The following is a 25,272-nucleotide window of genomic DNA, read 5'->3' as shown; positions in this document are numbered from 1 at the left end:
TGTAGTGCATATCTATAATGCCAGTACATGGGAAGCTGAGGCAAGGGGATTGCTGTAATTTTTAGGCCTGCCAGGGCTATAGAGTGAGACCATGTTTCAGTTCTCCCCCTTCCAATAATGAATTACACTAAACACAATGAATTAGCTCATGTGTAACAATCCATATATATAAATATATAAACACATAAATATATATAAATATATATGTTTATTTATATCTATAAATATATTTATATATGTCTATAAATATATGAGAGCATAGCAGCTCTCCAAAAGACTTTTACATAGATCTAAAGAACAATAAGGAATATAGCTAGACCTAGCCAGAATCTTGCTCCCTGGGAATATAAAGAGGGAATATCTGCCTCAATGTTTTGTTTATTATAAAAGCTTTATGTGTGTGTGTGTGTGTGTGTGTGTGTGTGTGTGTGTGTGTGTTGTTTTTTTCCCTTCCTCTATAGACCAGGAAATATTCGATTTCGAGAACAATGGCTGAGGGACATTACTGAGACCAAACATATTTTGTTGGAGTCTATCCCTTTTAAATTTGCCTGATTCTTATGTTTAAAGATTCTTTTCACAATCAGTACATTAAAAATATGAAACGGCACATCAAACCACATAATATTTATTGAATAATAAACTTGTGGTACACAATCCAACTGTGTTTTTGCTTTTATTCATTATCAATCTTACAGTAAGTTCCTTTCTGTTTTTGAAAAGATTTTTCTCAACACTGTATTATGATTTTGGAGTCTGGCAAGCACAGAGTTGAATTTTGAACATTACTAAAGTTCACCCATTGGCCCTTAACTGTTTGGTCCTTCTCTATGCCTACCTCAAGGCTTGATACACTTTTTTATGGATATCCTGGGTAAGAAAATGGCAACAGTTCTGTAGCTCACACTAACCAGTCTTAAGGACTCTCCTCCTCACAGATCTCTTTTACTGTAAGGTGAGCCTTACTGCCAAACTCTGAAACAGAGTACTTTGGCATCTAGGACATACCATCATGCTTGTGACTGTAATGAAGCAGAGATGGGTTACCACCCTTACTATTTCTGGTCTTGTTTCTGCCTTCACATTGGATCATCACATATTTCTACCTTCCCAATAGGGCTTCTATGCCTGCTCACATTACTTTAAAATACCAAAGACAAAATTACACTACACTTTGAGGGACAAAGACATACAAGAAACATACAACACTTATAACAACTCACGTGGTAGGACTGAGCAATCTTCTATTTTTACTATTATCTTTGTACAACAAATTAAAAATGAGAAAATCCTATGAACAACAGGTAAGAAACTAGGTAAGTCTCTTTAGAGAACAAAACAAAGTATTTAAATTACAACAGTTCTATATAGATTTTTACACAGGCCTAAAGAATTATGAGGAATTGAGGAATACAGGTAAAATCCTAGCCACTATCATGTTCACTGGGAATGTAACAAACAGGGAATTCCTGGCTCAACGTTTTGTTTGATTATGACTGTATGTGTGTGTGTGTTTGTATGTGTATGTGTGTGTGTGTATTTTTTCCTCTGTAGGCCAGGGAAGATTTGCTTTTGGAAACAAAGGTTAACTTAGAGCTCAGGGGACAAAACACAGTTTGAAGCAGTAACTCAAATAACCTGAAAATAAAATACTTTTTAGCCCTCCACTTTGTAAAGGATCTGAAGCTATTCTTTTCAGATCTTATCCAAATAAACTGTGATGCAAAGAATGGTAAATTTTAAAATAAATTCTTATCTTTTTTCATTGCCTGTATCTACTCTGTGGAGGAGAAGACGCAAAAGAAAATCCATAATATCTATACACCCACAAAAATGTTGCATTGAAACTACATTTCCAATGAAAAAACAAAAACATATTCAGCCAGTTAACAAAAACTAATGCCTCTATAGAATAAATTTGAATGAATGGATTATAAACTTTATATTGTATCATATGAGAAAGTATATGGATTAAAAAGACTTCCAACTTTAGAACCTACTTTCCATTAAACTTTAGGAAACTATATACTTATTAGACCTAGAAGTATAAACACAGTGAAATAATTTCAAGTTCAAAGATGACAGATGTTACTACATGCTAACTGCTGCTCAGTTCAGCAGTTTTGGATTAAAAACACACTTTCCAAAACATATATTAAACATTTGAAACAGTGACAAAGTGGGGAGGGTTTCTACAAAGTTAAGAATTAAAGACACTGATAGATATAAAAATGCTGCAGATCTTAACAGTGTTTAGAATCTGATAGCCAGGTGCAGTGGCACACATCTCTAATCCTACCACCTGGGAGGCAGAGGCAGGGGCAACTCTCTGAGTTCCAGGCCATCCAGGGCTACATAGTGAGACTCTGTCTCATTAAAGAAATCCAAATCCATAAAGGACTCATTGATAGGACTCATTGATAATGGTTAACATTTTACCTTCATCATCATGAAACAGCTAATTAAAATACTTATATTTCCCATATCAGCACTCTTGATACTCATTCTTTTAGATATTATCCTATCATTAAAAATCAGCTTAGATAGAAATAGTATTTTTATAATGGCACAACAATAGACCTCCCAAAATTGTCTTTGAAAAAAATTCTTGCACTGCTGGGATGTAGCTTAGGGCCTCATGCATCATAAGCACATGTTCTAACTCTCAGCTATACCCTAGCCACTAAAAGAACTATTTTAACTAATTTATGAAGAACTTAAAACATCAAATGCTCACATTTTCTATTCCACACATTTGTGAATTAGTCATTTGGTCTGCTTGTTTTTAGAGTAGAGGTAGACTTAGCCCAAAATACATTTCTAAGGAAGACTATAGAAACAAGTCAGTTTTCAAATTCTAGAGTTGCCTTTTACAGCAACACCTTCATCTTGTTAACAGAAATCACCTACAGAGTTTCTCTCAAACCTGTTTTTCACACATTGAAGACAAGATATGAAATTCCCAAGTTCTGCCGGGGTAGGGGCAGACATGTATGGAGTTAATAATATTCACACCAAATCATGATGTGAGAGTTATTAATTCTCATTAGGCTGCCACTTTCTCTCTATGCCACCTTCCTAACACAGCAGGATTTCATTCAAAATTTGGATTTTTATACCAGAAATTTGAGGTGAATCTAAAAAAGCCCCAAATAATTTACTAATGGTATCAACAAGCATCTTTTATAAGGGGCTGAAGAATTAAAAAGAAGGCACAGAAGCACTGAAAAGCCTTAATTTCAGAGCACAATAGCCTTTTTGGCTTAGCATGGTAGTACACGTCTGGAATCTCAACACCTGGAAGGTAGAGACAGGAGACCAAGACTTTAGTCATCCTTAGTTACAAAGTCTGAAGCCTGAAGTCAACCTGGGCTACTTAAAACCACACATCAAAACATAACCTAACAAACAAAGAAAACAAAATGACCTTTTTGTGTATATCTCTAGAACCCACAATTTCCTTTGTGATGTTAAAATATCCACTTGTAAAGTCAGAAATCCCTCATTTGTCATCCTTCCCTTTAGTCTTTCTGTAAACCATCTCTCGAAAGCTGGCCAGGATCTTGTTCTCCCTCTTTCGTCTCTCTTCTTGGTTGAAGGATGCTAGGGCTCTCTTCTCATCAGCACTGTAGATCTGATTCTCCTTCCGCAGTCGTACAGCCTCCATTCGCCGGTGCCTGGAGACAATATATTTGGGTTAATTTCTTTTATAATTTTTATTTATTCATTATTCATTACAATTCACTCACTTTGTATCCCAACTGTAACACCCTCCCTCGTCTCCCAGTCCCAACCTCCTTCTCTCTTCTCCTCCTATGGCCTTCCCTTAGTCCACTGATAGAGGAGGTCCTCCTCCCATACTATCTGACCCTAGATTATCAGGTCTCTTCAGGACTGCCTGCATCATCTTCCTCTGTGGTCTGGCAAGGCCGCACCCCCCCCACCCCCATGAGGAGGTGATCAAAGAGCCAGCCACTGAGTCAGAGACAGCCCCTTTTCTTCTTACTAGAGATCCTCCTTGGAGACTGAGCTGCCATGGGTTACATCTGAGCAGGGGGTCTAGGTTATCTCCATGCATGCTCCTTGGTTGGAGTACTGGTCTCTGCAGGCCTTGACATAATTTCTTACTAATAACTCTTATAGCAGGTCCTCATCAATCCATTCTTAATCTAGACTCTTCTATTTAAAAGGTAACAATAGAACCTGGAGATGGGTTATCAAATGACCATACATTTTATCTGTTGATGTTTCTTTTTCCTTTGACTTATTTTTAGTATTCAAATAATAATCTCCGATATTTTATTAGCATAGTGGATTTTATCCACTAATTTCAAAGACTGAAGATATAATTTGTTTTTTATTATTTCTAATAAACTGAAATGGGAAACTTATTAAATGTTTTAGTGATGGCTTGGGTTTTGTTTTGTTTTGTTTTATTTTTTGTTTGTTTTGGATAGGGTTTATCAAGTAAACCCTAGGATGGAATTTTTTATATACACCAGGATAGCTTCAAACTCATAAAGGTTCACATGCTCTGCCTTTTGAGCACTGCAATTAAAGGCATGTGCCACTATGCCCAGCCAGTAATAGTATTTGTCTTTGTAGAGTCTATAGCAGGCCAGATGAAAGATTTATCTTAGCCAGATATGGTGGCACACATCTGTAGTCCCAACACTCAGGGAGGCAGAGGCAGGCAAATCTCTATGAGTTCAAAGCCAGCCTGGTCTACAAAATCAGTCCAACACAGTCAAGGCTATACAAAGAAACCCTCTCAGAAAAAAACAAAAAACAAAAGATGTATCTTAATAAATGGCACATCGCCGGGCACGGTGGTGCACACCTGTTATCCCAGCATTCTGCTAGGCAAAGGCAGGCAGATCTTTGTGAGTTTGAGGCCAGCCTAGTATACAAAGTGAGTCCAGGACAGCCAAGGCTACACGAGAAACCTTGTCTTGGAAAAAAAAAATAAGTGGCACATCAAGACTCAACTTCACTCATGCAAAGAAGAAAATCAAGTCTAAATCTATAACTGAAGAGACATTGTGTAGAGAGCTTAATTCCCTTAGAATCTAGGAGTGTCACAAAGAAAGGGGAAAGGAATTCAGTCTAAGAATTAGATCAGTAAAATATAGGGGCAAAGGAATATGATGTTAGATTCAAAAGGTCTATTATTCAGAGACAAATATTAATGACTTTTTTTCTGTACATACCCAACTCTAAATAATCAGTTCAAGAAACTTATGTTTAGAAAAGGTAAGAAAGACTAGGAAAGAACAGGAGAGAATAATTTCAGGTTACTGTGAAGGTATCTAGGGATAAGATGGAAGAGTTGAGGAAATGGCAATATATTTAGGTTACTTCGAGTACAGCATGGGCTCTGTGAAGTAATATGGAACAAAAAGCAATACAAAATGATGCTATAATGAACACCCACATGCATGTCTCTAGTTCATGGGTAATATTTTCTCTTGGGAAATGTAATGGAAGTTTTGGTTTCTTTCAAAATTCAGTTATGTTATGTCAACAGGTTTTTGTTTTAATCCCAAGTGTGAGATAAAGAGCTGCTTTTAGTTTGTCCACAGCTGATAACAGCCTCATGAGGATCAGAGAGGGGTCTGGTCCTTGCCAGTGCAGTTAGTGGAATTCTGAGGACTCAGAGAGGGTATAAGTACCAGAGCCCGGAGAGAGAAAAAAAGGACATGTCAAGGGAAAAGGCTTCGAGGAGACAGATGGAGAAAGAAAGTTGCTAGTTTTGCTAGACTGCTGGATATCCTGAGGACTGAGATTGGTGTTTTTGCAAAGAACCAAATGACCCTAAACAGCCAGAATTAGCTTAAGAGAAATCCGTCCCCTTTCCCCAATGACCTTCTTTCTCTCCTACCTAGTGTTGGGGGGGCTGGAAGGGAAGTAGAGGTATAAGAAACCTCAATAAAATAGAGTAAAATATACATGCTACAAGTATTTATGTTGACCGCCACTTGTAGTATGTATATATTTTTTTTCTTTTTTAAAATTTATTTTATTAATCAGTTTATTCATTTTGTATTCCAGCTGTAACCCCTCCCTTTTCCCCTCCCAATCCCACCCTTTCTCCCTCATCTCTTCCTATGCCCCTCCCCAAATCCACTGATAGGGGAGGTCCTCCTCCCCTTCCCTCTGACCCTAGCCTATCAGGCCACATCAGGACTGGCTGCATTGTATTCCTCTGTGGCCTGGTAAGGCTACTCCCCCATAAGGGAGAGTTGATCAAAGATTCAGCCACAGAGTTCATGTCAGAGACAGCCCCTGTTCTCATTACTAGGGTACCCACTTGAAGACTGAGCTGCCATGGGCTACATCTGTACAGGGGTTTTAGGTTATCTTCATTCATGGTCTTTGGTTGGAGTATCAGTCTCAGAAAAGACTCCGGTGCCCAGATTTCTTGTTTCTGTTGCTCTCCTTGTGGCGCTCTTGCCTTGTTCAAGTCTTTCTATCTCCCCCTTCTTTCATAAGATTTCCTGCGCTCTGCCCAAAGTTTGACTATAATTCTCAGCATCTGCTTTGATCCTAAGCATATATCCAAAAGATTCTCATGTATACAAGGACATTTACTCAGCCATGTTCATAGTAGCTTTATTCATAATAGCTAGAAGTTGGAAACAACCCAGATGTCCCTCAACTGAGGAATGGATACAGAAATTGTGGTACATTTACGAAATGAAATACTACTCAGCAATTAAAAACAAGGAAATTATGAAATTTGCAGGCAAATGGTGGGCTCTAGAAAAGATCATCCTGAGTGAAGTATCCCAGAAGCAGAAAGACACACACAGTATATACTCGATTATAAGTGGATATTAGACATATAATATAGAATAATCATTCTAAAATTTGTACAAGTAGTGTGCATATTTTCCTCTATTTTATTTTGGTTTCTTAGGCTACTACCTCCTTTCTCTTCAAACCTTCTTTCTCTCTTACCAAGGGTCAGGGGGTTGGAAGGGAGGTAGCAGCCTAACAAACCAAAATAAAATATACAAGTTGCAGGGTACCCTAGTGTAGTGCTGCTTGGTGATATTGAGTATCAGAGTCCAACTTTCTAAGATGTCACATTGTTCTTGTATATTAACTGATATACAATCGGAAGTGTTTAAGAAGTCCTGTGACACCAATCCTTTCAAATATTTGTCATTGTTAGAACTTTGAACCTTTTGCTATTAAATGGTACACAAGAGTATTTCACTAAGGTCTTGATTTCCATTTCCAATGACAATAAATACCATTTAATTTATGCATGCCACGTATGTAGTCTTTTGATAAACGGCCCTTTCTATCATTTCCCCATATTTATTTTGTAGGTATTTAAATATACTCACTACCAAAACTTTATAAATTGTGTGCATTCCATGAATCTTACCTAAGCCTAGAATTTTCACATTTTCATGTATCTTTTGATGAACACAAGTTCTTACTTTTAGCACCTAGGCAACCTTCTGGGAAGTTTTTTGTTCTGATTAGAAAATATCTTTTTACCTAAAAATCATCATCTCTGAAAGTACTTAATGTAGTTGCACTGCCTTTTATATACAGTGATTCAGTGTTCTACATTCTTTTAAAAAATGTTTTCCCTATTCCATTTCCTGAACACATTTTTTTCTACACAGATCTGACATGCTGTCTCTTTCATAAACCAAAATTTCATACATGTATAACTGTCTTTGGGCTTGGCATGTTATCTCGCTAAATAATTAGGCTATCACATATGCTTCCTAAAGTCTGCAAGCCCCTTAAATTCTCATCTCTTATAGGTCACATCTCATTTTCCTACTCTTCCTCGGAACTAAAATGGCTATTGTTGGCCTTTTAGTCTAACAAATACTTTTAAAACAACCTTACAAGTTTCATAAAGTGCTATTATTTTGATTGAAATGTTATTGAATTTGTAGATAAATTTTAAGAATTGACATTACAATATTGCTATCCTAACTCAGAACATGGTATGTCCCCACTGATAGAGATATTTATTTATTTATTTATTTATTTATTTATTTATTTATTTATTCTGTTTTTTTCAAGAAAGGGTTTCTTTATGTAGCCCTGGCTGTCCTGGAACTTGCTGGCCTCCACTCCCAAGTGCTAGGAATAAAGATATACATCACCACACCCAGCTAATTTTTTTTTACGTGTCTGAATGTTTTGCTTGAATGTATGTCTGCACATCACATATGTGTAGTGCCTGCAGAGGCCAGAGAGGACTTCAGATCCCCTGGGTCTGGAGTTACAGCCATGTGGGTGCTGGGAATTTGACCTGGGTTCCTCTCCAAGAACAGCCAGTGTTCTTAACCACTGAGCCATCTCTGCAGCCCTTCAATGTTTCTTAATGTCTTATGGTTTCCCCTGTGGAGGTCTGTGGATTCTTTTTTAAGATTTATTTCTAAATCACTCATATTTTCTGATACTATTATAACTGTTTAATTATATTTAACATATACAATTATACATTGTTAATTATATTAATATATTAATGTGTTAAATTATATCTTCTAGTTGCCTATTGCTGAGATATAGAAACACAACTGATTTTGTAATGACTTCATATATAACCAATTGTTAAGCCTCTGAGCAGTCTTTCAGACCTTTTTTGTAAACAATGATCTCAATCACAAAAATGGCTACGGAGAACCCTCCTTACTTATTCTTATGTCTCCAGTGATTTGTCCTTGTCATACTGTGTCCATGCTCCAAAGTTACACTGGTTTTAGACATCTAAGATTCTGGAGGTACTTCAGAGGATCAGCAAATATTCGTCCCTATTACCAATTCAAAACGGCTAAGTATTTTAACAGGTAGTTTGTAATCTTAAGGAATCGATAATTGTGATTTTAGTACCACTGTCTTTACTCTCCCTGATCAGTCAAGTATTTTCTTATTCTTCCAGTTTTATTTGATCTTGCGGAATGTGACATTTTTTCATGATCCTTAACTGATATTCACTCCAGAAATTCAGGTCCTCCAAGAACTGGAGGCAAACTCAAAAAAGAAAGATTATCTTATGAAAATGTTTTCCTCACCACTGGAACCCCACATTCCTCTATGATAGATGGCTGAACTTAACTATATTTAGTAGAGGGAAAACATTTGCTCCAAAGTATGAAGAAGAAATAAAACTGGAAACTATTGATTCTTTAAATTTGGAGATATTTTAGAGTTTGAGGTTGAATTTTATACATAATTGAAACTTATTTAAGTATGCTTCATCTAATGAAACTAGTATCGTATGTGTGTGTGTTTGTACACTCTATTTTCCATTAGGAAATAGTCACTTAATGAAACAGAACACCAAAATATAATCCTAGTAGTAAGAAAGAAGGAAAAGTGTGAATCATGGAAATTGACTCAATGCCAAGAAAATACCTGCTACCGCTCATAACGTAACCTGAACATTCGAATGATGCGATCTCTTCACTTGTCAAGCCAATTTCACCTCTTCGTGGGATGCGCTTTCCAGCTTTCACATATTCAGCCATAGCTGCACCTTCACCAGGTAACAGAGCATGGCCATAACTACAAAGTAATTCAGAATTCACAAAAGATTCATTAAACTACCTCCATAGAAATGACAACACAAAATATTTTCCCTCAGACAGTAATAAGAATAACAGTGCTGAGCAGCAATGTCCCTGGTGTGAATTACTTCACTTTTATTAGAGAACTGTGACCTTTATTACTAACCTAGAAATGTATACTTTGGAAAAACAAAAGAACTGATGTTCATGAGTACAGATTCACACTTTATAATTGTGGATTAATTCATCAGGTACTGCCATTATTGTTTCTGCCCTCAACTCATTCTCTTAAAAAACCCAAATAAATGATATATCTCAAAATAACTTACAATAAACAATAATGCCATTCAATAAAACTTATCTTTTGCCTTTGATTAAAAGATTTTAGGAGCAGTTCAGTGATGGTTTCTTGTATTCCTATTAAACCTGAAGCTTATAACACAATAGTAACCTCTGTACTTATAAAATTTACATATTGACTATACTATAAGGTAAACCTAAGTAGTATGTTTCATGAGATGAGGGGGCTCAAAGGGTAAAGGTAATTATTTACTGTCAACCCTGTTGGCCTGAGTTTAATCCCTAGTACCCATATAGTGGAAGGAGAGAACTAATTCCTCAAAGTTGTCCTCTAGCCTTCATGCCTTTCCCTCTCCCATACAAAATAATAAACTAATAAAAACTTAAAATTTACCTTGCATAAAAGAAATAGAAACTGCTGTGAGGACTAAAGAAGGACAGAAGTCACTACTCCTTTCAGAGAAGCATAAGCTGCTGCTTCAGGAAAGGGGCTTGAAGAACAGTTACAGATATTGTTTTTATTTTGTAGAAACAGGGTCTCTTAGCCTAGAATGACCTAGAATTCCTAATCTCTCTGCCTCCCCCTCTCAAAGCTGGGATCACAGGTACAAATACCAGACTGAGCTAAAGAAAGTGCTTTAGATATTGCAAATACACTGCTTCTAGCTAAGGGGACAGTTCAGTGGCAGCCTGCTAACCTACATGAGAACGCTGAGCAGAAAACAAGACAAATAACCTATAACAAAGAAAACCACCAAACCCCATAACCATCCACCACTACTTACTTCAAAGGCTTATCATCTTGGGAGGCAAGTGTTTTGGGAGCCTCTGGGCCAATGAGATCGGATGGTTCCTCTGTCTCTGCATGAAACATTTTCAGAAACACATTAACATCTTAACTAATCAGTTAATGCTTCATCTGTTTTGAGTTAGTCAACTACAGGAACTTACTTGATCGATCCTTCCAAGGATTCTCAAGAAATTCGTCCTGGGACTCTTTAGAGCTCGAATCACTGGACTCTTTTCTGTTCTTTTTAGTCTTCTTTTTCTTGTATTTCTTCCTGTGGGGATTATAATTTAATACAAATTAGGTATTCTCATATTAAAAGTTTTCTTTTTTACAGAAAAATTTTAAAGATTTACTTATTTTTACATGCATTGGTGTTTTATCTGCATGTATGTCCGTGTGAGTGTCAGATCCCCTGGAACTAGAGTTACAGACAGTTGGGAGCTGCCGTGTGGGTGCTGGGAATTAAACCTGGGTACCCTGGAAGAGCCTCCAGTGTACTTAACTGCCAAGCCATCTCTCCAGCCCCAGGCATTCTCAGTTTTCAAAGGAATGAAAAGGTTGATAAAAATGACCTGAATTCCCAGCTTACTTGAACTTTTCAATTCAGTCTTCTCAGTTAACCTTATAGCATTTTACTATTAACAAGAAATGACTAAAGGATCAATGAAATACAGTTATGTAGAAAGAAAATAGAAATGAAAAAGCTTAAAACTTTAACTTTAACTTAACTTTAAAATGAATAGGTTAACAGTTACAAGTGCTTACTGCTCTTCTAGAAGACTAGAGTTTGTATCCCAGTACCCACATCAGGCAGCTTATAACCACCTATTACATCCAGCTCCAGGGGATCTGATGCCTGTTTCTGGCCTCTCCAGGTATATATGTACATGGCACATACATAGATGCATACATATACTTAAATTAATAATAATAATAATTGAACAACCCTAAATACAAAGTCCCACAAAAATGAAAAATAAAAACAAAAAAAAAAGAAAACAAGTTCTTACCAATGTGAGCATTAATAAAAATTTCCAGTATAATGGATTAAAATACAGCAAATATGTTTGAGTAGTAGCAAAGTAAACCACCACTGTTTTGCAATCTCGAAGACATAATGATCTAGACAATGACCAGCATGTTTGCCAATATGACAAAAAGAGACATTAGCTGCCTATTGAGGGCAGTACACAGCACCACCTAAAAAGTATTCTTGGCCAAAATTCCAACTTGAATCTTGCCAGCCTCAAGACCCTTCTCTCTCTAGGAAATAGAGAAGACAGAAAAACATGGTAATTCACTCTGTATAACCGCTATAATTTAGGGACATTAGGAAAAAAAAAACTGTAGAGACTGACTGTAATATTCTTACACACAATAAAAGTTTTGTTTTTTGTTTTTTTTTTTAAGAAAGCCTTTCAGAGAAAGGTACTAAATTGTTGAATTATTTATGAAGGAAACAATAGCTCTGATTAGTTCCAAAATAATCAGAGGGTGGTGGAGATTACCCACTAAAGGGTAATTGATCAAACTGTGTGTGATACTATTTCACATCATCTTGAGTACATTTTAAACTTTTCCATTAAAAAACTAAAGAAAAACTGACACTCTCCGTTTCTTCTTCTTTTCTTTTTTCTTAGCTTTCTTTGCTCTTCTTTTTGTATCTTCATCTGCAAATTAAAGCACATTATTATTGAAAAATTTTTGAAGTTCAAAATTGTTTTAAATTTTTTATTTTACTTTAACAGATACTCTGTTATTATAAATATTCATTTTTGTTACAGAAAAATTAATTCATTCTAACATTGATTGAAACTTGCCATAAATGATACTAGGGTAGGAACTAAAGAAACAAAAGTCATGGACTGGCAAGATAACTCAATGGGCAAAAAACACTTAATGTCAAACCTGATGACTAGCGGTCAAACCCGAGACCTATATGCTAGAAGGAGAGAACTGATTCCAATAAGATGTCTTCTGATCTCTACACACTGGCTGTTACATGCATGACTGCACACACACAAACACATGCAATAAAAAAGTTTAAGAAATTAAAGTCACACTAGTTATTAATAATATATGGACTTGCTATTCATTTACTCATTGAGTTAATGATAACTGGTTAAGTAGGAAAAATTCCCATTTCAAAGAGGTACATATAGATTTAGCCAAGGAAGGATAACTTAACTTACTTTGAATAACTCAACAATTCCCCCCATATTTTAAGCAAATATATCAAAATGTTAATAAAAGTTAAAAATTGACAATTAACATTACTCCTTTTACTTTCCTGAAAATTGTTAAAGTTTCATAGTGAGAAAAAACAAAAACAAAAAGAAACAACTCTCTGTGTGTGTGGCAGAGGAAGATAATATTTTCCAGAATCTCAGTGGAATGGAGGTGAGAGATAGTAATGAAATGAGTATAATCTGGTCTGACAGGTGCTCTAAGGACCCAAAGGAGTCTTAAAACCAGCTAGCCAGACACTGGCAAAATAGCTCAGTAGGTAAGAGTGTATATTGCTGGGCTTGAGGACCCGGTTCCATCCCAAGGACCCTTATGGTGGAAGGAAAGAAACTTCAACTCCTCCAAGTTAACTTCTGACTTCCATGTATACACTGTGGTATGCACATCCAAACACATGCACACATATGCACAAAATAAATGAATAAAATGTAATTAAAAACATGACTGATTTGGGAAGGTAACTGAGAAATAGTTGACCTGGAAGCAGTGACTTTTTTTAAAGATTTATTTATTATTTATACAGTGGCAAAGGGCAAAAGATCTCACTATAGATGGGTTATGAGCCACCATGTGGTTGCTGGGAATTGAACTCAGGACCTTTGAAAGGGTAGCCAGTGCTCTTAATGTCTAAGCCATCTCTCCAGCCCTGAAGCAGTGACTCTAAGTTGTTTTTGAAATCAGCTTATTATAAAAGTAGCACATGTCCATTACTGCACTGAAAGCCCAGGTGGACACGGGAAACGACTAGTTCTGAAGGCAGAGGACCTACTGTACCATGTGACACATACTTAAACACAGAAAATTAAGTAAATAATAAAAACTGGAATATAATCAGAAAACTAACATGGCCATAATTATGCTTATAATTTAACAAATTTTTAGAAAGCTGAGGAGCTAGAGAGATGGCTCAGCAGTAAAGAGCACAGGCTGTTCTTCCAAAGGACCTGATTTGACTCCCAGTAACCACGTGTTGGCTCACAACTGTCTCTAAATTCAATTCCAGGAGAACTAAACCCTCTTCTGACCTCCATCAGGCAGCAAGAATATACATGGTGCAAAGACATGCTTGCAGGCAATACACCCATACACGCAAAATTTTTAACAATTAAGCTATATTCTAGGATTTGCAGAAGATATGGCTTTCTTACCACTGGAATCTGTTTCTGATTCAGAGTCACTGTCACTATCTTCAGAATACTTCTTATGTTTTCTTTTAGATGACTTTTTCTTTCTCTTTTTCTTGGATCTTTCTTTGGAATGACTAGATTTCCTTTTCTTTTTCTTTTCATCTGTTTTAAGTACAAAAGACAAATTAACTTATAAAGTATTTGCAACTATCTCACTATGTTTGAAACACTGAAAAGAAACAGCTATTTGGTAGTTTGAGTAAAAGCAATGTTCAAATATTTATAAATTTTAAATTTATGATTAAGTTCCTTATTTTACAAAATTACCTTCTGAACTAGATGCTGAAGTAGTGCTTTTCTTTGGTTCTTCATCCTCTACTGGTGTGTGTTCATCAGAGCTGAATTACAAGAAATGGTTGTAAGAAATGGATCATTGAGCATGAAAATATGCATTTAAAAATTTCAGTAACAGCACTCATTGCCTAAGAACCTTTAAAGGCGAGCATTTAAAAAATCTTATTTTTATTTTATTTTTATTGTTATTACTATTAAAATATTTTATTTTTTTTACTATCATCATCATTACATTTTATCTTATGTGTATAGGAATTTTGTCTACATGTATGACAGTGCCTGGTGCCCACAGAAGCCAGAAAAGGCATTGGATCCTCTGGAAGTGGAGTTAGAATAGCTTTTTTGTTGGTACTGTGGATCAAACCCAGATTCCCCTGAAAAACACCTAGTGTTCTTAACAACTGAACCCTCACTCTAGCCCTTAAAGGCAACGGTTTTTGTAAGAATATATTCAAGATTCTACTACCTTCATAATAAAATGACTTATATTTGTATAATGCTTTAGAGTTTACATAGTACCATTAAAAAAGCAATGTGTTGTAATGTTTTCAGAAGAAACTCATATGGTAAAAGTTGAGAAATAAAAAACATAAGGAAAGATAAAAGACAAACATGAGGGTGGAAAGACGAGTTAGTGATTTCATTATTATTTTGTGGCTATGGGATCAAACCCAGACTTCAAAAATGCTAGCCACTTGCTTATAACCAAGCTATATACTAATTCCATAATTTTATTCCAAGTAGGTGAATGATATATGCCATAACAACTCCCATCTCCCTAGAACCTAACAGATTACAGAATTTGCAAAACAAATTCTGAAAGTAAGTTATTTTGTTTTGGAGTTTAAAAATATTTTTATATTTAATTTGTTTAGGGAATGCATGTATGCATTTGTGTGTGTGTAAGTGTGTGTTTGTACAGTACTGTCAGTTACAGAACAATTTTCAGGATTTGGTTATCTCCTTCCACCCTATGTTGGTCCCATGGCAGCAAGCACCTTTACGTCCTGAAATATCTCATTGTCCTGCTGGGATTGAACTTTCTATGTGGATAAGGATGACCTTTCATTTTTAATCTTCCTGCCTCTGCCTCTTCAATTCTGGGATTATAAATTGTATACTATCATGACTGGTTTTCTTGATGCTCATGATCAAAACTTATTCTAGACAAGCACTTGACCAGCTCTTACCTGTACAGGACCTGAGTTTGACTCCTAGCATCCATACTGGGTGATTCACAATCACCTATAACTCTAGCTCCAAGAAAACTTGATGTCCCTGGCCTCAAGGGGCATGAACACCTAGATGTGCATACCCATGGAAACCAATACAAAACACATAATTAAAATACTAAAAATAAGCCAGGCATGGTGGCACACACCTGTAATCCCAGCCCTCTAGGAGGCTGAGGCAGGAGGATCTCTGTGAGTTCGAGGCCAGCCTGGTCTACAAATTGAGTCCAGGACAACCAAAGCTACACAAAGAAACCCTATCTCGGTCTTTTCTGAGACTGATACTCCAACCAAGGACTATTAATGGATATAACTGAGAACCCCTGCTCAGATGTAGCCCATGGCAGCTGAGTATCCAAGTGGGTTCCCTAGTAAGGGCAACGGGGATTGTCTCTGACATGAACTCAGTGGCTGGCTCTTTGATAACCTCCCCCTGAGGGGGGAGCAGCCATGCTAGAGAAGGACATTGCGGCCAGTCCTGATGAGACCTGATAGGCTAGGGTCAGATAGAAGGGGAGGAGGTCCTCCCCTATCAGTGGACTTGAAGAGGGGCATGGGAGGAGATGAGGGAGGGAGGGTGGGATTGGGAAGAAATGAGGGAGGGGGTTACAGCTGGGATACAAAATAATAAACTGTAATTAATATAAAAAATAAAAATTTAATAAAAAATAAAAAGAAACCCTGTCTCAAATAAAACAAAAACAAAACAAAACAAATAAAAGTAGCCAGACAGGGCGATGCACACCTTTAATCACAGCACTCAGGAGGCAGATGCAGGTGGATTTCTGTGAATGAGTCCAGCCTAATCTACACATGCTTCAGGCCAGCCAGGGCCACAGAATGAGACTTTGTGAAAATAGTAAATAAATATTTTTAAAAATTATTAAATTCCTTGGGACAGACTTGAAAAAGTTAAAAAGCTCTAGTTGTACATACTGTGTCACATTTTTTCTTTGAAGTTTTGAATTTCACACATGGAATAACTTAGATATTATCTCCCATATTTTTGGGTTTTTTTTAAACTCTCATTTGATGAGCTCAAGTATTTATCTATAAGAACAAGTTTCAGATATTATTGCTTTATCACTCTGACACAAATTATAGGTTTCTTGTTAAGCACACTGCCTCAACACATCTTAAAAATCCACGAGTGGAGCTGGGCATGGTAGTATATGTCTTTAATCCCCACAGGTGTATCTCTGAGTTTGAGGACAGCCTGGTCTACAGAGTGAGTTCTAAGACAGTCAAGGTTACACAGAGACACCTTCTTTCCCAAGGGTGGGGTGGGGGAAGATCAAGAACAGGAAGAAAAAAACATCTGAGTTGCAGCAAAATAATAATAATAATAATAATAATAATAAATAAAATAAATGAATAAATATAGCAGCCAGCAAGTTAAATGTCAAGCCTGATGACCTGAGATTGATCCTTTGGATCCAACTATGGAGGGAGAAAGCATCTCCCACCTTTGTGCTATGACATACACATGTCCCTCTCACTATAAAATGTTAAAAACGTTTAAAAAGTAAGTAAGTAGGTATGGAGTAAGAGGCTGGAGAGCTGGCTCAGCAGTTAAAAACACTGTTTGCTCTTCCAGAGATCCTGAGTTCAATTCCCAGCAACCACATGGTGGCTCACAACCATCTATACTGGGATCTGATGCCCTCTTTTGGTATGCAGGTGTACATGCAGATAGAACACTCATATACACGAAAAAAAATCAATAAAATATTTTAAATAAATAAATATGGAGTTAAAAAAAAGCACTAGACCTTTAGAGTATTAGATATAGGAAACTTTTTTTAAAGGCAGGGTTCTGTGTAGCCTTGGCTGTCCTCGGATAGGTTCTACACACCAGGCTGGCTTTTAACTCACAGACATCTGCCTGCCTCTGCCTCTCAAGTGCCAGGATTAAAGGTGTGCACCAGCACTGCCCAGTAGGAAACATTTTTTTAAATGTTAGTATATTAATGTAAAAAACACTTGGTGACCATAACGTAAACTTGAAACTCTGAAAATATAAAAAGGAAATAAACAAACAGGAGAAGAGGCAGCTTAGTGGTTAAACATATTGGCTGCTCTTGCAAAAGACCTGGGCTCAGTTCCCAGCACCCACATGGCAGCTCATAACCATCTGTAACTCCAGTTTCAGAGAATCTAACGCTCTCTTCTAACCTTTGTAGGCCCAGGACATCCATGCAGTACATTTATACATAATGTAGGCAAAACCCTTATTAAATAAAAAAGTATTTTTTTAGAAAATATTGGCATAGGCAAGAACTGTCTAACTTGGATGCCAGTTATTCACTAAATCTGACCCCAGATCAATGACTGAGACCTTGTAAAATTAGAACCCCTTATACAGCAAAAGAAAACATTTGAGTAAAGAGACAGTTTATAGAATGGGAGAAAATTTTACTACATATTACATCTGGCGGAAGATAATACCAAGAATATACAAGGAGCACACAAACAAACAAAAAACAAACAAACAAAAATCAACACAATTAATAAATGGGCTAAAGAAATGAACCAACAGTTCTTAAAAGATAAAATACATGGACAATAAACATGAAAAAATGGTCAGTCTCACTATCCATCAGGGAAATGCAAATGAAAACTACAGCGAGAGTCCATCTTACCCCACAGTCAGAATGACAGTCATTAAGAAAGCAACTATGAACAAATGCTGTTGAGGATGCAGAGAACAGAAAACCCTTATATACTTCCAATATGAGCTTTCTCAAAAACAAAAACAAAAAAAAAAAAAATAGATCCCCACAGAATCTAGCTGTACCACTCGTGGACATCTGCTTGAAGGACTGCAAGTCATCACAAGACAGACACTCAAACAGCAATGGAAACTACAGTACTATTCATAGTAGCTCGGCTATGCAATCAAACTAGGTATCCAACAACAGAGGAATAGATTTAAAAATGTAGGATGTGTACACAGTGGAAATATTTTCAGCCAAAAGAACAGAATTATATCATGTGCAGGAAAAATGAATGGAATAGGAAATAATCATACTGAACAAATTAGGTGAGTCTCAGAAATACAAATTTCATGTTTTATCTCATTTGTGGTTCCCAGATTGCATATAGCCACATAAAATCACATATGTATATATAAAATGAAGAAGAAATTAAACTGTTTAGGGGTACAAAAGGAATACATAGGGAGGGGATTATGGGCAATGAATAATATTTTGTCTGTATGAACCTTTTTTGTTTCTTTTTCTCAAATTAGGGTCCAGGGAGGTAGCTCAGTTGACTTAATGTTTGTCACATAAGCATGAGGACCTGAGTTCAGATCCTCAGCACCCACAAAAACAATGGACAGGGTTGTAAAGCTGTAATTCCAGCACTGGGGAGGCAGAGATAGGAGGATCCCTAGGGCTTTTCTGGTTAACCAATCCAGATCATCGGATCAGCACCAGGTTCATTTTAACTCTGTCTCAAAAACTAAGGTGCTACACTGGCAAGATGCCTTAGCAGATAAGGGCACTTGATGCCAATCCTAGCAACATGAATTATATCTCTTGGAATTCAAATGGTGGAAAAAGAAAACCAACCCCTGCAAGTTGTCCTCTTGTGGTACTCCATTTACATGCATGCATACACACATACACACGAAGTGAAAATAAATAAATATAAATTAAAAATAAGGTAGAAATGTAAAGTGAACAAATTAAAAAATAAATTTAAATTAAAAAAATTAAGTATCTGGGCCCAGGGGTCTTTTCTGAGACTGATACTCCAACCAAGGACTATGCATGGAGATAACCTAGAACCCCTGCACAGATGTAGCCTTTGGCAGCTCAGTCTCCTAGTGGGTTCCATAGTAATGGGAACAGGGACTGCCTCTGACATGAACTCAGTCACCTGCTCTTTGATCACCTCCCCCTGAGGGGGGAGCAACCTTGCTAGGCCACAGAGGAGGACATTGCAGCCAGTCCTGATGAGACTTGATAAGCTAGGGTCAGATGGAAGGGGAGGACTACCTCCTCTATCAGTGGACTTGGGGAAGGGCAGGGAGGAGATAAGGGAGGGAGGGTGGGATTGGGAGAGAATGAAGTAGGAGGCTACAGCTGGGATACAGAATGAATAAACTGTAATTAATATTAAAAATAAAAATAATAAAAAACAAAAGAAGACAAACAAAAGTAAATAAAAAGAAAAACATTTTTAAAATATTAAGTAGAGATCACAAAAAATATCTGACTTCAAAAAAAAAATTCTGGCCCCACATATACAATCACTCACACACATTTATTCTTTTAGGGTTCTGAGTGTCACTTTTCCCATCTGAATAGCCCCTTTCTACCCTCAGGCATATCTTCTTTCTTAGTAAATTGTCCCTATTTTTATCACTTTAAAAAATAAAACTTGCCAGGTGGTGGGGACGCATGCCTTTGATCCCAGCAGTTGAGAGGAAGAGGCAGGAGGATCTCTGTGTATTCAAGGCCAGCCTGGTATACAAAGCGAGTCCAGGACAATATGGGCTATACAGAGAAACCCTATCTCAAAAAACCAAAAACCAACCAAACAAACAAACAAACAAAAAAAAAAAAGTAAAACTCTTTTGCTATGCTAATACCTAGCAGTCTGATAATGGGTTAGTTGAAAAAAAAAAAGAAAAAATAATATAATTTTTAATTATATTTAATTATAAAATTATATATAAAAATTATATATAATTTTTTAAAAAATTAATAATATAAACATATTATTAAATATAAACATATTATTAAAATAACATAAACATGTTTATGTTATTTTTGATAATGAATCTCTCTGAGTATGAAATTATTGCTTTGTGAGTTATAAAGATAGCAATTAGGCTAGGCATGGTAATATATACCAGTAATTCCAGTATTCAGGGGGTTAAGGCAGAAAGAGTTTGAATCCTACCTTGGTTGTTACACAGTGAGTTCCAGATAGCCTAGATTATAGAATGAGACCATGTCTCAAAATCAAAACAAAACAACCACTCACACATACAATGAATGTGCTAAAGTCTTTTAGCAGTATCTGTAATCATTACCCATATTCCATGATTTTTTTTAAATATAAGGGGTAAAATAGTATAAATCATAAGAAAATTAAAAAAAAAATCTGATAAGTACTTGAAGCTCTTCACTTAAAAATTCAACAGTAGGGCTGGTGAGATGGCTCAATAGGTAACAGCACTTGCTGGTAAGCCTAACAACCTGAGTTTAATCCCTGGGATCCACATGGTGGAAAGAAGAGAATGGACTCCTGCAAGTTGTTCTCTGACTTCCAACTGTGCACATACACACATACAGATAAATGAAATGTAAGAAAATATAATTTAAAAAAATTTGACTGCTGACCTGTATTTAAACAAATGCTATTAACTTTAAAAAAAAAAAAATTAACACACTTACTCTGGTTCAGGATTCTTTGGAGAAAGTCCCCAAACTTCAGGAGCTCCCAATTCTCCAATCCTCTCTCTCTCACTTAATCTCCTAAAAGAGATAAATATTTAAATAATAACTCAATGGATGAACTGTTTCCTAAACATATAATAAAATTCATCAGGAGTCATATATCTTACCGTGTTGCCTAGGCTGGCCTTAAACTCCTAAGTGCAAGTGATCCCGCCTTAAAAGTATCTGGAGCTACAGGAACACTTGGATTTATCTATATGCTTAAAAAATTAATAAAAACTTGGTTTAAGCCAGGCAGTGGTGGCACAAGCCTTTGATCTCAGCCAGGCCTATCTCTGTGAGTTCAAGGCCAGCCTGCTCTACAGAGAGAGTTCCAGGACAGCCAGGGTTACACAAAGAAACCCAGTATCAGGGCAGGAGCGGACAGGACATCTTGGTTTAAATATAAACTCATTAGTTAGGATTTGATGTTCTGATAGTATCACCAACTGGTTCAAACTATAGAGTACCCCAGTGGCAGTGGCAGTGGCAGAAACAGCAGCTGGGTAGGCTGTCAAGGGCATCCCTTTTGCTGAACTTGTGGCACAGCTACTCAATGGGCCCGTTTAACTGTAAACTGTGACAGAAAGTTTTATATTTAAAAAATAAATCCATTTGTTTATGTATGTTTATAAAGGTAGACAAATCTTGACTTGAAAACCTTCGGTTTTCAGGAACCTAGGAATTAGTGAAGAAGATAAAGATGAAATGAAAATAAAAAGGATTCTAGAAAGGAAGAAAAATTTTATTTGACAAAAACTGCCCCCATGCTATATAAGGTTTATTACCAATTTTCCTTTTAGATCCTTTTTAGAGAAGGAGCACAGTCTCTACACTTGGGGGGGGGGGTGACTTTTTTCGTTTTATGTATGTAACTAATTCTGTTCTTATATTTACTACTATTCATATACTTAAATACAAACAAACTCTGGGCTGGAAAGTAATTAAGAGCAAATACTGTTCTTGCAGAGGACTAGAGCTTGGTTCTCAGCATCCAAGTTGGTCGGTTCTCAGTTTCCTGTAATTCTAGCTCCAGGAGATCTGATGCTTCTAGCATCTCAAGTCATCTATACTCACAAGTACATATTCATACCAAGACACACATACATACACATAATTAAGAATATAATAAAAATCACACCGGGTGTGGTGGTAGATGCCTTCAGTGCCACTAACTCGGGAGACAAAGGCACGCTGATCTCTGTGTGTGAGGCCAGCTTTGTAGACAGCCAAAGCTATATAGAAAGACCTTGTCTCAACCTCCCACCTCCCAAAATAAAGAAAATAAAAATAATTCTTTGAATAAAAAAATAAGCCTGAATTCCTTAAAGATTAGCAGCTTGCAACTCACACTTTTAAAAAAATCATTACAAAAGACATATAATTTCTTTTCTTTTCTTTTTTAACTTCTTCGATCATTCAAAAAGGGCATTTATAACTACAGAGGCAGATTTGGACTTTTTTTTAATTTGGTCAAAACAGATAATTTTTAAAAGGGATATATCTGTTTTTAAGTGCTGGGGAAGAATGCCTGCCCAGCCATAAAGAACACAGAAGTGTTGCTCGTCGTATGTAAAAACTTCTCATTTTAAAGCACATAGAACATACAAGGCCTAGTACCGTGCTTAAGACCTGATGTTTAACAGACACAATAAACTCTGTATCATATAAAAGTACAAATGCTAGTGTCTTCAAGCATTTATAACATTCCAGTAAATTCTTTACACCTCTTTTTGAGACTGGATCTCATGTAGCAGGGTCTAGCTAGCCTCCAGGTCCTCATAGTTCTGACCCTTTCTCAAGTGTTGAGATAAGAGACATGATCCTGGCTCACCATTTGCTTTTGGAGGGACATACTTCTGTGGGTGCTATAGCATGCTGAACAATTTAAGTTGGACAAGTAAGTCTCCAACAATTCAGGACTATTTTACCGTTCTGTTTCCATGCACTTGTGGAAGTTATTTCAACCTTAAAAGCTTTGTTACTAATTGCCCTCTCCTCCTTCTGGGCTGCTGATCCAACTCGGGGCCTCAGGTTCGCTAGGCAAGCACTCTTCCACTGAGTTACAACTCCAGCTTCTCCTCATTTTTAGTGATGAAGAAGTGAGGCTCAGAGAGGTCTGACTTGCCCAAGACTACTCTGCTCCATGGTAAACAAAGCCTTCAAACTCAGACAGTGTGATTCTGAAGCCTGCCCTTTTTATTACTATAATTTATTTCCTCTGCTGCTGGAAGAGAAAAAAAAAACACAAAAACACTTCTCAACTGTTGGAAAATTAACTTGCCCCTCAATACTTGAAATTTTATCCTTTTTAAACACGTGGTGCAAGGCCAACCACAGTACCTAAGACATAATGTTTAACAAACATAAACTTCATACATATTAGACACGATGAGTAATGCAGCAATATAAGACTCTCAGGGTCTCTATCGCAGGCGAACTCTGAATTTACTCTGTAGTCCAGGCTGACCTCCAACTGTGACAATCCTACCTCAGCTTTCTGAATGCTAGGATCACAGGATTGAGCCAACATGCCCAGCTTTTCTAATTTAAGGTTATTTTTATTTATTTGTTTGTTTGTTTGTTTGTTTTGAGACACGGTCCCATACAGACCAGGCTGACCTTAAACTTGCTATGTAGATGAGTACAAACGACACTGTTCTGACTTCCAGCAGCCTCACAGCTGTTTTGGTTAAAGGTCTGTGGGTCTTTTTAAACTAAGAACTCTTATTAAAGGAGATATGATCTCATTCCTGAATTGTGTTTCATGGTCAACATGGCTGCGACCACTTTACAAGACTTCTTCTAACCTAGCACCATTTACAGCTTGAGAGAGCACTTTTCTTACAATCATCTTGTTTCTTCATATCCAATACAGATCCTTACTTACAATCCTTCCCAATTCCCTGCAAAACTTTTCTAATTATCTATCTTATTTCAAACTTGTCTGTTTCTTCATGCAACAAGCAACGGTTGCATGCCTACTAAGAGATGGACCTGCTAATTCTGTGATCAATAAAATAGGTCCTCTAATTTCCAAAAGTTCAGTTTAGTGAGGAATAAATGGCACAACCAAGAAAACACAATAGCGCCTCTTAGCGATATAGGCTAGGAAACCAGGGCACTTTATGAAGGAGTCTGGGGATGAATGAAATTGTAAGTTAGAAAAGGATAAATAAAAAGGTCGTGATGTGGAGTAGAAAGAGGCACGGAAAAGATGCAAGGCAGGCGGGAAGCAAAATACAAACAGAAACACTGAACGACAAGCCAGACGACTCAAAGGCAGGCGGACTGGTCCAAGAGAGGGTGCAGCGATCTCACTCACTTCTGCCGCAGACTCTCCTCCCTCTCCTTGTCCAGCAGGCTAGGCCATGGCTTGTCACCCCCGTAGGGACGCGAGTAACCACCATAATAGGCGGACGAAGATGCCGACGGAAAAGGGGCACTCCGCTGTGCAGAGGGCCGCTCCCGAGAACGAGATCGAGAGCGGGGGCGGTAAGATTGGTTTCGAGAGCTTTGGCTGAAGCCACTCAGTGAATGGTTGAAGCCATTCCTGTCACCAAGCCGAGAACAAGAGTGCGAACGAGACCGGGGACCCCGCGGGGAGCGGGATGATTTCCTGGGCTTAGGGCTCCTCGATGAACTGCGACCTTTTCCTCCGGAGGCCTCCCGTTCAGGGCTACGAGAGCCCAACACAGGAGCCATGGTGTTGGAAGCTGAACTCACCAACGGGCCTGACAATGGGGGGGTGCTCTGGCGACCCCCCCCCCCAAATGTCTCAGACGCCTAGGGTCCGAGAGCTTGCAGGGTTTAACAGAAAAGAAAAAAAAAAAAAGAAACCTTGGGAATAGTTCCGGGTACGTCGGTAAACCACTTCCCCACGACCCAGGCTCCTTGCAGCCAACAGGAAGAGATGTGTGTGTCAGTATATAGAAGCCGGCCAGGAAACTAGGGACATGCTCTCATCCAGTTCCTAGTTATGTTTCTGAAATCTAAACTGCACAGGCTGCCTGAAAGAAAGTTACTACAAATGCAGTACATAGTACATTGAGTAGCTGTATGAACTAAATCACCAATTCTCCATGTATTTTGTGGGGAATTCCTTTTACCTGTATGGTGTGCGCATATGAATCTGTGTGTGTTAGTATTTACATAAAAATGCCATGCACACAAGCGATCTTACATCCAATGAGGTTTATTGGAAGGAGATGGCGAGAGAGAGAG

The 25,272-nt window shown here is 37.3% G+C and overlaps 2 protein-coding genes across 2 annotated transcripts in view; one reads left to right on the top strand and one right to left on the bottom strand.

The window, feature by feature from the left end:
- The window catches only part of Akap14 (A-kinase anchoring protein 14), a 28,754-nt gene extending 19,355 nt beyond the window's left edge, over nt 1-9,399 (top strand). The window contains exon 5 of the mRNA XM_060375644.1: nt 9,292-9,399. Coding sequence (XP_060231627.1) covers nt 9,292-9,306 — 15 coding nt within the window. The 3' untranslated portion in view covers nt 9,307-9,399. The remainder of the gene's footprint in view (nt 1-9,291) is intronic.
- Nucleotides 613-24,923, bottom strand: Nkap (NFKB activating protein). The gene is made up of 9 exons (XM_060375645.1): nt 24,374-24,923; nt 21,007-21,087; nt 14,337-14,407; nt 14,031-14,171; nt 12,242-12,305; nt 10,797-10,906; nt 10,631-10,706; nt 9,394-9,543; nt 613-3,677 (listed from the first exon to the last, which is right to left on the bottom strand). Exons 1-9 carry the CDS (start codon nt 24,751-24,753, stop codon nt 3,503-3,505), a joined length of 1,248 nt encoding a protein of 415 aa, XP_060231628.1. The 5' UTR covers nt 24,754-24,923; the 3' UTR covers nt 613-3,502.
- Between the last annotated feature and the right edge of the window lie 349 nt (nt 24,924-25,272).

This window comes from Meriones unguiculatus, chromosome X, assembly GCF_030254825.1.
Source record: "Meriones unguiculatus strain TT.TT164.6M chromosome X, Bangor_MerUng_6.1, whole genome shotgun sequence".
In the NCBI taxonomy this organism is placed as follows: Eukaryota; Metazoa; Chordata; class Mammalia; order Rodentia; family Muridae; genus Meriones; species Meriones unguiculatus.
This window is presented reverse-complemented; position numbering and strand designations above follow the sequence as displayed.